Raw genomic sequence first — 16,667 nt, forward strand, 5'->3', positions numbered from 1 at the left:
GCGTCTGTGGGAGTGTGTTTGGGGGGAAGGCGAGCGGAGCTGTTGGTAGCCGTGTCGACATTAAAGGGGAAGGTCAGGTGTGATAGTTGGGCCGCTGTTGTTGGTGAGAAATGTAGCACGGCTGGTGTAACGCCGCCTTTAATTAGAGGCCAGACGCTGTGATACACCTCTGCGCTGTTCCTCCTACCCGTGCTGTGTCGGCAAATTCTGCATCCCCACCTATTTCAACCCCTCTCTGTGTCTCTGTCTCCGTTTCTCTGTGTCTCTGTCTCTCTTTTGCTCGCTGTCTGTCTGTCTGTCTGTCTGTCTGTCTGTCTCTCTCCCTCCCCATTTCTCTCTCTCTGTTTCTCTCTGTCTCTCTGTTTCTCTCTGTCTCTGTTTCTCTCTGTCTCTCTGTCTCTCTGTTTCTCTCTGTCTCTGTCTCTCTCTCTGTCTCTCTGTTTCTCTCTGTCTCTCTGTTGCTCTGTCTCTCTCTCTGTCTCTGTCTCTCTGTTTCTCTCTGTTGCTCTGTTTCTCTGTCTCTCTCTCTGTCTGTTTCTCTGTCTCTCTCTCTCTTTCTGTTTCTCTCTCTGTCTCTCTCTCTGTCTCTCTCTGTCTCTGTCTCTCTCTGTTTCTCTCTGTCTCTCTGTTTCTCTCTCTGTCTCTCTCTCTCTGTCTCTGTTTCTCTCTGTCTCTCTGTTGCTCTGTTTCTCTGTCTCTCTCTCTGTCTTTGTTTCTCTCTGTCTCTCTGTTGCTCTGTTTCTCTGTGTCTCTCTCTGTCTCTGTTTCTCTCTGTCTCTCTGTCTCTCTGTCTCTGTTTCTCTCTGTCTCCCTGTTTCTCTCTCTTTCTCTGTCTCTCTCTCTGTTTCTCTGTCTCTCTCTCTCTGTCTCTGTCTCTCTGTTTCTCTCTCTGTCTGTTTCTCTTGCTTAAATCTGTTGTTGTTGTTGTTGTCAAACTTGATAAAAAGTGTATGTTAAATCAAGACTGGTTTACAATAAGAAAAACCTCTCTCTCTCTGTTTTTCTCTCTGTCTCTCTCTGTCTCTCTCTGTCTCTCTCTCTCTCTCTCAATTTCATACGTGCTTTATTGGCATGACAAATAGACACTTGTATTGCCAAAGCAGTCATTACAAACAGAACCAGAAATGAGAGCACATACAGGTGCAGTATCAAAACCAGATCAGTTACCAGCAATACTTATTATTTAACTATTGTTATTATTATTATTATGTCCTGTGATGGACTGGCAGCCTGTCCAGGGTGTCTCTCTGCCTGCTACCCAATGACTGCTGGGACAGGCTCCAGCATCCCCACAACCCTGACAGCAGGATAAGTGGTTTGGATATTGGATGGATGGATGGATTATTATTATTATTATTATTATTATTATTTCATTTAAAGCAGCAGCATAGTTAGGATGACTATCTGTGTGCGTGCATGTGCATTTATCAGTCTCTGGGCTTGAGTATGTGTGCGTGAGTGTGTGTGTGTGTGTGTGTGTATGTATGTGTGTCTCTCTCTCCCTCCCTCATCCATTCTCCCTCTTTATATTGAGAATGGATGATTTCACTCTGCACTGCGTCTCACGTGAAAACACCCCCTCTGTCACACACACACACACACACACACACAGACACACACACACACGCAACACGTGTACAGACAAGCACACAAAAGAGCTTTGACATGTGTGAGATGCAGTGGGTATGTTAAGGCTCGTCACAGCAGTACCTCGGGGTGCTGGTCCCGGGTTCACGCGCTGTGAGACGCAGCTCGACATCGCCCATACACAAGCCCACTCCAAGTCTTGCGAAATGTGGTGTTTGGTTTGCCCAGCTCGGCCAGGACTTCCTGTCTCCCTGCTGACTGGGTGCTGCAGCGACATTCCTCAAGCCGACGTGTGGGATGACTCGCTCTGCCCGTCTTTGTCATCCCTTTTTCCATCGCTCTTTCGGGCATTACTGCAGAGAGAAAAAGAAAGCCGAGTGAGATCTCGGTGTTCATTCTTCTTTCCACCTGACCTCGGCAGAATATCGTCAAAACGTGGGCGTTTCGGAGGGTCTAGTAAACGTCCTTTTTTCGGCGCATGACCGAGATGACGCTCCGCTTGCATTTCTATGCGATGACACGGGGCTTTGTTAGGTAGGACGGCCCGGGGAAGTGACGCCATAGGGATCTTGGCAAAGGTCACGTGCGGGTGAGGCGAGTGGGTGATGACTGATGTGTAGCGCCCCGGATGGGAGTCGCTTCGTCTCGTGTTGTCCATATGTTGCCGTTGCCCCACTTCACTCTCATCGAACCCGACCTCCTCCGCTGCGGCTGTTTGTACGTGGGTGTGAAGTTGTGCGTGGGTGGTGAGGAGGCGGCGGGCCTGTCTGTCACGGATGTATTCATTCTTCCATCCATCCATCCTGCCTCCAACCCTTGACTCACAATTCTGGACTAGTTGTTTACTGATCGGGGCGGCACGGTGGCGCAGTGGTTAGCGCGGTCGCCTCACGGCGGGAAGGTCCTGGGTTCGAGCCCTGAGGTGGTCCAACCTTGGGGGTCTGCGTGGGTGGGGGTCTGCGTGGGTTTCCTCCGGGGGCTCCGGTTTCCTCCCGCAGTCCAAAGACATGTATGTAGGTCAGGTGACTCAGCCGTACTAAATTGCCCCTCGCTGTGTGTGTGTGTGTTTGTATGTGTGTGTGTGTGTGTGGGCCCTGTGATGGACTGGCGGCCTGTCCAGGGTGTCTCCCCGCCTGCCGCCCAATGACTGCTGGGATAGGCTCCGGCTTGCCGCGACCCCCGATTGGGATAAGCGGCTTGGATAACGGATGGGTGGACGTCTACTGATGGAGCTGCATTATGGACAAGCTATCACTCACACGTCACAGGCTTAACCTCATTTGAACAAGTCACGTTTTAACCCGAGCGCCCCATCAACATCCCTGTTATGTCCACAACATAGCCGGGGGGGGGGGCTGCAACCGCCCTGTCCCGATGGATAAAAGTTTAAAGGTCACGCCTCCCCCGCACTTATTAGTGCTCAGGATGTGTACGACGGACTGCTGACTCACACTCTCCGAGCAGAGACCAAACAGGACGGGGGGGGGGGGGGGGGTCTGCATCAGATGGAGTGACGACCTCAAATGAGAACAAGTAGAAATCAAACAGGTGGGTGTTGACGGAGGGGGGGGGGGGTTTGCCGGTGAAGGAGGTGGAGGGCTGAGAGGCCACGTAGTCGCCTCTTTCCTGTGAGTCATAGCCCGCTGTGAAGATAAGTAGGAGAAATATGGAAAGAGGGATGAACGGTCCTCCGGTGCGGGAGGGAGGTGTGTAAGTACAGGGTGGATGCTAGGTGGGGTGGGGTGGGGTAGAGGTGAGCGCCGCTGCAGTCAGACGGCGATGACTCACTCAGGCTTGCTCGCTGGCCAGACACATGTGTGTGTGTGCACTCACACGCACACACACACACACACAGGCTGCAAAGGCCCCCACTGGCCAACACTAACATAGTTGTGTGCTACTTTCTTGTCCCTCTCTGCCCCCCTTCTTCTTCAACTCCTTGCCCTCTCCTTCCTTCCTCCCCCCCCCCCCCCATTTCTGTCTCTCTGTCTCTATCGCGACCTCTCTCGCTCTCTCTCTATGTGTCTCTCCCCCTCTCTCTCACTCTCTGTGGTTGCCAGTCTAATCATGTCAACCCCACAGTCATTTAGCCCTTTATTTGTTGTTATTTTTAACTAGCGGCCTTTGCTGAATCATTGTGTTTATGAGTCACACCCATGCATCCTTCTGCCCCAAATATGCACAGGCACGGCCGGTCCCTCCCACTCCGCTCTCCTTCCCTCAATCCATCTCTCTCACTTACTTTCTTGCTTTGAGACAAAGAGAGCTTGTGTCGGCGTGTGTGTGTGTGTGTGTGTGTGTGTGTGTTGTGTGTGTGTGGGTGGGTGTGCTGCAATGTGTGTTTTTGTGTTTGTACGGTGTGTGAGCGGGCATTGCTGTCTGAGCTTGTGCTTTGCATGGAGACAGTCATGACTCCATCCCTGTCTGTCTGTCTGTGTGCCAGGCATGCCTTTTTACCACACACACACACACACACACGCACACACACACGCATGCATGCGCACACATGCATGCACGCATACACTCATGCATGCACACATACATACATGCATGCGCGCACACACACACACACACCACTCGTCTTGCCATTCTCTTTGTCTCACTGTTTATTCAGCGCTGGCTGCACAGTAACAGGATCTTCAAAGAACTGGGAGTACTGCAGGCAGAGATCCCTCCGAGCAGCGAGAAGCCACGGACACGCTTCCTTCGCTCAACTTCCTGCTCCTCTCACCAAGCTCAAACTCCCATGCCGCTCCGTACAGGGTGTTGAAATGTGCAGACGGTTAGCAAGGATCCAAGGCAGAAGGGAGAAACAAAAAGCAAAGGATGGGCAGAGAGAGAGAGAGGGGGGGGGGGGAGGGAAGAGAAGGAGACAACACAACGCAGCAGCAGATATTGACTTCTGACATACTTCAGAGGAGAAAGTACGCTTCCTACTCACTGGCCCAATACACACACACACACACACACACCACACACATATATATCTGTGTGTGTGTGTGTGTGTGTATATGTGTATATATATATATATATATATATATATATATATATATATATATATATATATATATACTCTGACTCGTACACACACGCACTCTGGCCCTGCAGCCTGCCAAACATCTGGAGCGAGGTTAGAAAACGCTGAATGAAAGAATCTTTAATAACACTGGATTGGCTGTGTGACTGCGGCTGTCAGCCAATCAAAACAGGCCTTGTTGGGTTATCTGTCTCGGAGCGGTTATCGAACAGACGCTTTTAGTACTAGCTGTGTTTCTCTGGTACCGCTCAGGACCACAGTCTGTTTGTTTGTCCCTGAGTGCGTGTGTTTTTTGATACGTTTGCATTGTGCGGTGTGTGTGTGCGTGTGTGTGTGTGTGTGTGTGTGTGTGTGTGTGTGTGTGTGCGTGTGTGTGTGTGCCCCTTTCCGCACATCCTGTAGGTCTGTTTCACTGTGAAGCCTCACCGCACCTCTCGACATCTGTGCTTTCAGGTCAAGAAAATATTTAGGGCCTCAGAAGGACGGTATTAAATACTATCATAATACATGAAGAGGCGGCCTTCTATTCTACTCTTTCCTCCTCTTCGTCGGCCATGTTTTGCTTGGCAGGAGAGGTGTGCGTTTCACTGCCAGCGCAATTAGTACCTGGTGGCACTTGAAGGCAAAATATACCAAGTGGTGTACTGCACCGAGCCAAGAACAATGCATGTATATACGTGCAGTTGTGTCTTTGTGTATATGAGCGTGTCAGTGTGTGTGTGTGTGTGTGTGTGTGTGTGTGTGTGTGTGTGTGTGTGTGTGTGTGTGTGTGTACGGGGCGTGCTCACGCGCCGGCGTTTCGGCCGCTAATTCGTTTAAATCCTCCTTAATCCACGGCAAACATCATTTCGCATGCGCGTGCTTGTGTGTCTGTGGTTGCGAGACGTATATTGTGTAACTGCCCCGCTTTAAAACCCAGACACAAAGGAGCGTCGTTTTCAGTTAGACGAGCCTTCCCTCTTCCTCCGTCCCCCCATCTCATTATCTTTCTCGATCCCTGGCCTGCCTGTTGTGTAAGAGTCTAGACGAGGAGGAGGACCAAGGGTCAGCTCAGTAAATGCGGAGCCTCGAGCCTGTGGAGTGGGCCACATCATTTCACTCGCCTTCCCAGAAGTCTGCGCATACGCCGAACGGGGCCTCCCGCAGCCCCTGTGGGAGGGGGGGCTGTTAGGATTATGCACACGTGTGTGTGACTGCACGCACATAATAAACACTCACCGGCGCACACCCGTGGCCACACACAAAGGCTACGGCCGAAACCTACTGGACAAAACCGACACGGGGATATTTATTTTTTTCGACATGTACTGCCATGTTGAAGGAAGTCAGAAGTTACATTGTTTCACCAGATATTTGCAACTATTTACTTCAGCTCCGCTGGGAAAGAATGTATCAATCTAGCAACGAGCCATCCATTATCCACACCGCTTACCCTGCTCTCAGGGTCGCGGGGATGCCAAGCCTACCCCAGCAGTCATTGGGCGGCAGGCGGGGAGACACCCTGGATAGGCCGACAGGCCATCACAGCCCCCCCCCCCCCCACACACACACACACACATTCATACCTAGGGACAATTTAGTACGGCCGAGTCACCTGACCTACATGTCTTTGGACTGTGGGAGGAAACCGGAGCCCCCGGAGGAAACCCACGCAGACACGGGGAGGACATGCAAACTCCACACAGAGGACGACCCGGGACGACCCCCAAGGCTGGACAACCCCGGGGCTCGAACCCAGGGCCTTCTGGCTGTGAGGCGACCGCGCTAACCACTGCGCCACCATGCTGCATACCACGTACCACATCTAGTAATGATAAGTAATAATAATAATCGTAATAAATATAAATAATAAAAATATATATAAATATATAAAAAAATAATAAATAAAAATGTAAAAATAAATAAGAACATAATAATAATAGTAACAATAATAAGTAATGAGAAAGAAGGCAAATAAGTCAGTGGCTCAACACTCTAGTTGACTCAACACGACCCCATTGTATTCAGTTGATCCTCACCCGTCGGTCCAGGCTGGGCCACGATCGACGTGCATTCGTCATGACCAGTGCAGACCTTATCCGATGCGAGGGTCTAAGGACAGGATGTTGTGTTGCTGTAAAGCCCCCTGAGGCAAATTTGTAATTTGTGATATTGGGCTATAGTACAAATAAAATTGACTTTACTTGACTTACCAATTTTAGCTTTCTATCAAGCAATCAAAACGTTTTTGCATAACATGACTGATGGGCCCGATTTGCCTCACACTGCATCCTTCACAATCTGACTGTTACACACTATCCACTATACATATACACTATACTATACTATACTATACACTACACATGCATACATCACAATGTTGGTGCTGAAGCAACATTTTGCCCAGCCCTAAAAAAGAGATATACACATATGCACACAAACTCACAATGAACACACACACACACACACACACACACACACATAAGGCATCTACACACAAAGACATGAAATTTTGGATCTGTGTTGTTAAATGGTATATAACTCCATGGTGACGGATCATATCCGCTTCCGGGTTGGGAAGATGGCGGCGCGAATTCATATTTGCAGCGGCCTCACCCAGTACCAGTGTGGAAAGATGCCGCCGCGAACGGCCTCACCCAGTACCGTCCATGCAGTGTCTTTGTCCACGTCTGTGTCGGAGTTTATGTCTTCGTTTGATGGCTGGGAGAGCTGGCGCTGGATCGGCTGGGAGCGCTTGGTCTGCTGCGTCCTGTGGGCCGTGACCAGGGCCCTGCCCGGAGCTGTGCCCGAAGAGGAAACACAGAGGGTGGTCTGACAGGGCGCGGAAGCGGGGCAGGCTAAGCTAACTGCTAGCCCGTGCAGACCGTCGGTTCCGATAACACCGAGGGCGGTCTGGCGGCGGCCTCGCCTAGCGTTGATGTGGTGTTCTTGATGTCGTCGTGTGGAGTGTAGAGAGGTGTTTCGAAAGTGTCTGGCTGGAGCTGGTGTTGGATCGGCTGGGAGAGCCTGGTCTGCTGCTTCCTGTGGGCCCAGGGACCACGGCCCTGCCTGGAGCTGCGCCCGAGGGGGAAACACCGAGGGCGGTGTGACAGGATGCGGAAGCAGGGCAGGCTAAGCTAACTGCCAGCCCATGCAGACCGGCAGGTCATCTTGGCGTTCGCTCTCTTGGAAAGTGTGTTTTTTTTTATGTTGGATATATGTGTTTTGTAGTTTTTGTGGGTTTTTTTTTTTTGTAGTTTGGACATTTGTGTTTTGTCTTTGTGTTGCACTGCTGTGGGCTGCGGGAAACGATGTTTCGCTTCGTTTCATGTGCACAGGTGCGTGGAACAAAATGACAAATAAACGTTCCCGATTCCATTAGGAAACATTATTGAGACATTGTTTCCAATATGTGTCCCCCCTTCCCTAGGCCAGCCAGTAGCCCGGTCCACGCCTCTCCATCCCACCCAGCCGTGCCGAACACAACCCGGCGGCCAGCTACGCAACGGAATCAAGCACCACACACACACACACCCCCCTCATACGCACTGTCCGCATCACACACATCTGTCTCACACACACACAGCCCAGTCAAACGGAGTCAGGAATGGGAGCCCTCACGACCGTCCGAAGCTGGGCTCCCTGCCGCGGGGTGGCTCCTCCACCTCCTCCACCTCCTCGGGGGGGACCAGACACACCAAGAAGCTGCAGTCCAATCCCTCCATCACCTCCCAGAGCAGCAAGAGGAGCAAGAGCAGCTCCAAGAGTAACAGCTCGCAGATCCCCACGGAGGCGCAGGATGGTGAGAATACACATGTGCAGAGAGACTGCGGGTGGTGTTGGATGGGGTGGGTGGGTTGGGGGGGGGGGCTGTCAGTCAGAGCATACTCTTCATTTTCCCAATTTTTCATGTTCGCTTTATCTATCTATATGTTGAAAGGATAGCCCTCCATTAGCAGCCATGATACCAGGCAGTCTTCTGCGTGTCTCTGAAACACCGACGGCGACGCAAATCTGCTAACGTGGAAACACATTTCCTGGTTTCCCGATGGGCTGCGTTGTGCGTTGTATACAAAAATGCTAACATCAACAGTACATACAGCTTTATTAGGATATGCTAGCTACAACTTTCCATTATACAGCGGTATGCAGCTTTGATATGTGCATTGTCTCATATTATGCAGGCCTATCGATAAAGCAGGAAATAAGTTTTCACATCCACAGTCTGCTGGCCAGCGACGTCACCAGCACACACAATTTCCGCAGCTTTTCGGAGACACACAAAAGATGGCTCCGTCCATACAACATGTACATCTACTACAGGGATAAACCTGAAAATCCCGACTGGCTCCCTTTAATGCACCGATTTCTGATATTCTGTTTACTCGTGTGTCTTTGCTGCCTGTCCCTTTCTCCGTCTTTCTCACCTCTCTCTTGCCTTTCTCTCTCACACGCTGTCTGTTTTTCCTCTAATGGTGTTTCTGTCTCTCCCTCTATCTCTCTCCCCCTCCTTTATCTCGCTCTCTAACTCTATCTCCTCTCTTTCTGTCCATTTCCCTCTCTCTCTACTTGGCCTTTCTGTCTTTCGTGCTCTCCATCCCTCTCTCCATCCCTCTCTCGCCCTCTCTCATTCTCCATCTCTCTCTCTGCACATCTCTCTCCATCTCCGTCTCTCTCTCTCTTGCACTCTCCCCATCTCTGTCTCTCCACCTCTCTCCATCTCTTGCTCTCTCTCTCTCCATCTCTCTCTCTCCACATCTCTCTCCATCTCCGTCTCTCTCTCTCTTGCACTCTCCCCATCTCTGTCTCTCCACCTCTCTCCATCTCTTGCTCTCTCTCTCCACATCTCTCTCACTCCATCTCCCTCTTTCTCTCTCTCTCCCCATCTCCGTCTCTCTCTCTCTTGCACTCTCCCCATGTCTGTCTCTCCACCTCTCTCCATCTCTTGCTCTCTCTCTCTCCACATCTCTCTCGCTGTCTCTCTCCATCTCCCTCTCTTTCTCTCTCTCTCCCCATCTCTGTCTCTCTCCCCATCTCTGTCTCTTTCCCCATCTCTGTCTCTCTCTCCACCTGTCTCTCTCTCTCTCCCCATCTCTCTCTCTCTCCACATCTCTCTCGCTCTCTATCTCCCTCTCTTTCTCTCTCTTTCCCCATCTCTGTCTCTCTCTCCACCTGTCTCTCTCTCTCTCTCCCCATCTCTGTCTCTCTCCCCATCTCTGTCTCTCTCTCCACCTGTCTCTCTCTCTCTCTCTCTCCCCATCTCTGTCTCTCTCTCCACCTGTCTCTCTCTCCACCTGTCTCTCTCTCTCTCCCCATCTCTGTCTCTCTCCCCATCTCTGTCTCTCTCTCCACCCGTCTCTCTCTCTCTCCACCCCAGACTGCTGTGTTCACTGTATCCTGGCCTGTCTGTTCTGCGAGTTCCTGACTCTGTGTAACATCGTGCTGGACTGCGCCACCTGCGGCTCCTGCGCGGGGGACGACTCCTGTTTCTGCTGCTGCTGCGCGTCGGAGGAGTGCGGCGACTGTGACCTGCCCTGTGACATGGACTGTGGCATCATCGACGCCTGCTGCGAGTCTGCGGACTGCCTGGAGATCTGCATGGAGTGCTGCGGCCTCTGCTTCTCCTCCTGAGGTCTCCCTCCCTCACCGTTGCAGGGGGGGGGGGATGTCGTACGTATAGATGTCATGGAGGGGGGGGGTGGTGGTGGTGTTGCAGAGGTCTGCCGCAGTACACGTTACCACAACCCCCCCCCCCCGGGAGAATGAAACTGGACCGGTGTTCAATCAACGCTGCAAAGTGCCTCGGCAAGTCTGTCGTCTTGACCAAGGACCCGGCCGCTGCAGGTGGCGCTGCAGTTTGGCCGGCCTGGCTGGTATAAGGATTTTTCTGAAGCGTTTTAACAGAAGTTTGCCAAGCAAAAGAACTGATCTCATGTTATGAGCTGTCACTGGTGAACGGCTGCATCTTTTCTCAACCAAACGACGGGGCCACCAGCTGCTCCAGCTCACCCACCCCCCCGTCTTTGCTGTTGGTTCATTGTTAAGTAGCTGGCTTGTCTGGTGTGCAGCGAGTTCCAGCTGTGGTCCTGGATGCTCCGTCTGTCCGGCCGTGTGAACTGGGCCTCTGGACCCCTCAGTGCACAGGCTCTTATTACAATGCGGCCCCTTGTGCCTTCCCAACGACTGGAGTTCCCCAAGCATGAAAAATGACCTCCAAAGGCAAATGAGAAAATGGCTCCATTTAACCGGATTTTGGTGTTTCTGTAGATAAGAGCAGCTGCGTAATGGGAAAATGGACGCTCAGATCTCGGTCGAAATTTGCGTCTGTCCTTGGCAAGGTTAAAGTCGCCCCCGGTTCGGTTGCGTACTCGGCAGCCACGTTTCACAAACGCGCACACAGTCCATGGGGCGGATGTGTCTACATCTGTCCCGTGACCCCTGTTTGGATCTGCTAAAATGGAGGAAACACGAATGTTGGCTAGCGGCAATATTACAGAGACACTCTTTTTATTATTTTTTTATTTTGGTGTTACACATCTTTTACTGTTACGAGTTACGCAGAATAGATTCACCGGTGTTCTGCGTGGGCCCCGCAGACGGGTCGTATGGAGGGGGTACGGTCGGTACCGCGCACCGTGGAGTCGGTGGTTTTGATGGACTTCCGCCGTGGACAAATTCTGTATTTAAACATGTGAAGGGAGAGAGCTGTTAGTCGAAAGTCTCTCCTCATTTAGTGTTAAAAACCTTGTTTACTTTTACTTTTTGTACCGAGGGGCTTCGGCCGTCCTCGATACATTTCTATAACGGGACGCGAACTTGTAGAGAACTGGAAGACATCATCTCTTTATGAATATACTTCATTCATTTTCCCCCTTTTTTTTTTTTTTTTTTTGCTACGTGAACAAACGGCCTTGGCTCTGCCGAAGGCCTGTATTTTTCATGTAGATTCCTTGCCTCTTTTTTTTTTTTTCTCCTCCCCAAGCCTCTATTAATCCTTGTTTTGTAGATTTTAGTTTCGATATGCATTTGCATTTCTCCTCTAATGTGAAAATCACATTTCTGTGTTATCAGGTTGTGCCGGGCTCTCTGTAAAGCACACATTTTGTCAAGATCTAATTTAATTCCCAGAGTGAAAATCTTGTGATATTATGCTAAGTTAGATCCATATGCTCCGTGGTATGAATGGTACGTTCGTGATAACGGGACTCTCGCGGGCTCGGAGACGCGGCCTCTCCCATCCCGGTGCCTCGTGAGATGTCCCATTGATGTGGTGTGCATTTTAAAACCCAACACGATCCAAATCTCAAACCTCACCGATCCAACACTGTTAGTGCAATTTCCTCTTCCTCAGAGATACCAAAGGATTTTGACGTTTTTCATCCACCCCCCCCCTCCTTCTTTTTAATTCTAACTCCTAGAATTACACGTTGATGGAGAGGTCTTTGCCAAACACAGCCGAGGTTGATTAAACCGTATGTGACGGGTTATCTCGGATACATGCAAATGCCAAAATACGACCTCGTGAAACTTCGTCGATCGAGCAGAGAAGTCTGCAACGGCTGCCTGAGTCTGCACATTTAAAGCTCCCAGTCACGTTCACTTTGAGAGAAAACCCCGTAAAACCTGTGCAATGATGTATGGTATGGAAGGATTTATTAAGGGGGACGGGTCTACATGAGTCTGTCGTAGGACAATAACAGCACCAACGTCAATAGTGCTGGGCAATATGGAAAATATTATTATCATGACAATCATAGGAAACTTTACACAGTGAGTATATATATATATATATATACACACACACACACACACACACACACACATATCATCGTATTTGCTTGCATACGTATGCAAAAATACCATATTTAAGACCCCAACTGAGGCTCGTCACTGGTTGGTAATGTAAAGTAGAATATCAAACCAAAACGTGAGCTACTTTAGGCAACAGATTCTTGTCATCTCTAATTTAGACAATGACATTGGGTATCACGATATGACAATATTCGAATTTCAGCCTGATCCGACGCCACTGAAAGTTGATGATCAACGATAATATTGAATTATTGCCCGGCAACATTGACACAACTTTGTCCAAACATGCTGATATATGACTTTGTCTTTCAATTGGTTCAGTACTGAAAGTAAACACATTTTTTTCTTACATATCTTCATCTGTTTTTCATTATTTTCCATTTTCAGTATTTTTCTTATTTTTTTTATGATTACTTTCCTGCCATAAATCTCAAAGTTATTACCTTGTATGATTTCTTTTTTATTCGAAATACAATACAAGAAAGCTGAGGGATTGCCAGTTGCGCTTGAAATTCTGAATTCTCCATCGGCTATCGGTTTAGAAAAGAAAACCCTCCCCCCCCCCCCCAAAAAAAAGACAAGTTATTTTATTTCGACGTTGTTTACGCTGCTCCCATTTGATGCAGTGGAACTCGCGCTTCTCGAATTACAATTTCATCTCTCCGCTTTGAGAAAACTCGCAAAGTGAACCCAAGGAAACGAGACTGCCGTTCGGAGGATCCTTATTAGGATGCCAAAAACCCTGCAGGACTCTTGCAGTTTTAGCCCTGCCAGTAACAACACCTTGTTTATCATCTATTCCTGCAACGGCCGTACGCATTCCCCAATTCTTCACTGGTAATTCTTCATTTGCTGTTCCCTCCACGTAGACAATAAAAGCGCAACGTTGCTGCCGTACAAAACACACCGTATCATCGATGGTTATAATATCTCTTCTGGCCTGGCTTGCTGCGCGCGATTTCACAGATTCTGTGGAATTTGGATTGATCAAAACCTGATCAGTGATGAAAACCTTGTGCGGATGCAATTTGTCGACCCTGCAAAAACAAAAGAAGATGCATTAACGCTTCAAACGCACCAAAATGAGTCAACGTGTCTTGATGCGTGCTCAGCAATCCAGGTAAGAACATCAAAGCAGGCTGAATCAGTTCACCTGGATACAATGTTTATTGACAGATACATTGTCACTTAGCTGAGTGATGAAATCACTTGATGTCACTCGATGAATCACTTAGCTGAGGGACATTTTTGATGTCACTTAGTTGAGTGACGACGCGTATCTGTCAATAAACACTGTACCCAGATGAACTGACTCAACCTGCTTTGAACTTCACCCGCCCTCGCTTTTCAAATTCAACCTCCACCAACTATCTGCTCCATCGCCACGCTGATAAATCTGCTCGCCGGCCGTAAACCGGCAATGCCGACTCTCAATCACCGATCAAATTTTGTTGTTTCTCCCTTTCCACATCGCCGCAGCTGTTACTTAAAGACGTGCAAAAAAAAGAGAAAGAAGGAAAGATAGAGTTATGGCTGTGGACAGCTATAAAAACAGCCGAGGCCTGCTCCGTTTCCTGGCTTTTACACAGCGCAGATTACTGGAGCTGTTCAAATGAGCAAAACGCGAATAAAAATAGGTTGCATTTATTGACGATCCATTAATGTTGTCCAGCGGTATAATGTACTCTAATCATGGACGGATATGTTATTTAAAGGGAGCAGTCAAAAAAAATTTTTTTTTTTTTTGGCCGTTTCCTGTCTGAATGTCCAAATCTCTCCCCTATACGGTCATTTTTTTTTCATCCTACAGTCCTGCTCCAGTGTGTACCACCTGTTTTAACGTATACCGTCAGCCCATTGAACGCCATCTCACGAGAGTAAAGCAAGGCTGAAGAGCTTCTAAAATCAAAACGCTCTGATCAAAGCAGTCATCCAGAGCTTTCGTTCAGTGTGTGTGTGTGTGTGTGTGTGTGTGTGTGTGTGTGTGTGCGCGTGTGTATGTGTGCACGAATGTCCATGTGTGTGTTTACTCCTTAGTCATCTAATAAAGTGACTGCTTAACAAGTAATCCGTCTGTGTTGTTCTCATTTCAACTTTTTTCGATTATTTATATACTCCTTGGCCGAGCGCCGCCTCATCCACCTGTGTCTCATTATTTCTCCATAAATATAATGTCGCAGTCATCTCTTATTACCATTTGGAGATTTTCTCAGAACCCTACCAGATTAGCTGTCTCGGCGCTGAGAGGAACACAGTAGAGAAAAATAAATGAAATAAATAAGATGAAGATACAGAGAGAGGGAGAGAGAGAGAGAGAGAGAGAAAAAAAGGGAAAAAACAGAGCAACAACTGGGCTCATGCAGAACAGAGCACTTTAATGTGTTTTTTAAAGGCCTGCCAAAGTCGTTCGGTAGGAATGCCTGTTCAAGCCAATACGTCAACGTGTGGAGAAATGCAAAGGGGACTTCTTAAGCTACAGATCCCCTTTTTCATCTCTCTCAGCCTTCCTTTCCTCCCATGTACCAGCAAAGAGGGGCGGCCTCCTCCAGACGTGTGTGTGTGTGAAGACGTGCATGCTTGTGTGTGTGTTTGTGCGCTCGTGCATACACGGCCCACTGCATAGGAGGTGTTAGCCTACCTCTACTTCTTCTAAACTATGTGTAGAGGTCAAAGATAAGAAGCCCAGTGTTTGGCCCTGAGGCCGCGGCCTGTAATGGGGTCACCCACTGTGTGTCCCTGTGTGTGTGTGTGTGTGTGTGCATGCAAGCGCTCGTGCGCATGTGCGTGTGTCTCCGTGTCCAAAGAGTGAGAGGCGATTCAAATGAGTCGGGGCAGACAAGGAGGCAATTCAAGCTTCGCAGTGGGAGTAAGGAGAGAGAACATCGCCGGACATCTGCAACTGTTTTGGAGGAAGCCGCGCTGGAGTCGACCCCTCGTTTCCCTTCATTTTCTGTTCACACACGTACATACGCGCACACACACGATGCCGCACACAATCAATTTGCACACGGGGGGGGGACATAGGGCGACACACCCGCGCGCGCACACACATACATACATACACACACACACGCACTCAACAAATCATAAATGATATACAACCCCTCCAGAAATTTGCAATGCACAAAGCGGGCGCATGGGACAAGTGGCTATTGAATATTAACCACGAAATTACAAAGGCTGCATTCTAAATGGAGGTGATGAGGTCAGAAGCTGGGATGGAAATCATAAATTAATACCCCTGACATGACAAGCCACTCTCCTTTGGCCCTCTCCAAACACAGCTCTCCCCCTCCCCAGTCAGGCCAGAGACACCTATAGAAGGAAACACTGTATATTATTCAACGTTTTATCTCATTAATAATTAACCGATGGAGTCCAATGAAGGACAGAGAACTCATACAATATGCCTTATACTTTATCCGACCGGCTATTGTATAATATGAAGGCTACATAAACTTGAACTTTGACCGGGCCTGTGATTCGAGTGTTTTTATTGTTCTGAATGAGAGTATAATATATCGCGTCTCCAGAAAGTGTTCGTCCCTCCTTGAACCTTCTCACATACTTTTTATTCCCTCGTTCACTAGCACTATATATTCAACAAATTTATGAGGCCAAAATTTATCTCTCATTCGACAGCATTTGTTTTTCATATGTGAAAGACTTACAATTCTCATGATTAATAAGTATTCAAACCCCCCCAGAGTCAATTACAGTTGTAAGTCTTGTTGGATACAGCAGGTCATACTAGCTGTGTACTGCTAGATTTTGGGTTTTGTTTTTTTTGGGGTTTTTTTTGTCCATTCCTCCATGCAAATTTGTTCCAACTCTACGGGGGCAGCAATTTTCAGGTCATACCATAGATTTTCAATAGGAGTCAAGTCTGGAATTTGGTTTAATATTAACCTTTCTTTTTTTAAACCATTCCTTGGATGATTTTGCTGTGTGCTTTGGGTCATTTTCCCGTTGCAACATCCATCTTGGCCCTAAACGCAGCTCTCTCGCTAACTAAAAAAAGAACCGCCTCAAGGACCTGCCCTAAATTTGGCTTCGTCCGTTTTGTGCTTAATGGCAACAAACTTTCTAGTCCCTCCAGCTGAAAACCAACCCCATGGCACAACACTGCCACCACCATGCATGACATGACAGCAGGGACGGCGTTCGCTTGGTGTTGGGCCGGATTGGGTTGGGGCTGCAGCTCTTGGAACACTTTTGGATATATATGTACGATTATGATCCCTGGGTTTGG

The 16,667-nt window shown here is 48.8% G+C and overlaps 1 protein-coding gene across 1 annotated transcript in view; it reads left to right on the forward strand.

The window, feature by feature from the left end:
* The window catches only part of mdfi (MyoD family inhibitor), a 38,657-nt gene extending 28,423 nt beyond the window's left edge, over positions 1-10,234 (forward strand). Inside the window, exons 4-5 of the mRNA XM_056301889.1 lie at positions 8,034-8,405; positions 9,981-10,234. Coding sequence (XP_056157864.1) covers positions 8,034-8,405; positions 9,981-10,234 — 626 coding nt within the window. The remainder of the gene's footprint in view (positions 1-8,033; positions 8,406-9,980) is intronic.
* Positions 10,235-16,667: the final 6,433 nt, after the last annotated feature.

The sequence above is a fragment of the Lampris incognitus genome, unplaced genomic scaffold (assembly GCF_029633865.1).
Source record: "Lampris incognitus isolate fLamInc1 unplaced genomic scaffold, fLamInc1.hap2 scaffold_201, whole genome shotgun sequence".
Classification (NCBI taxonomy): Eukaryota; Metazoa; Chordata; class Actinopteri; order Lampriformes; family Lampridae; genus Lampris; species Lampris incognitus.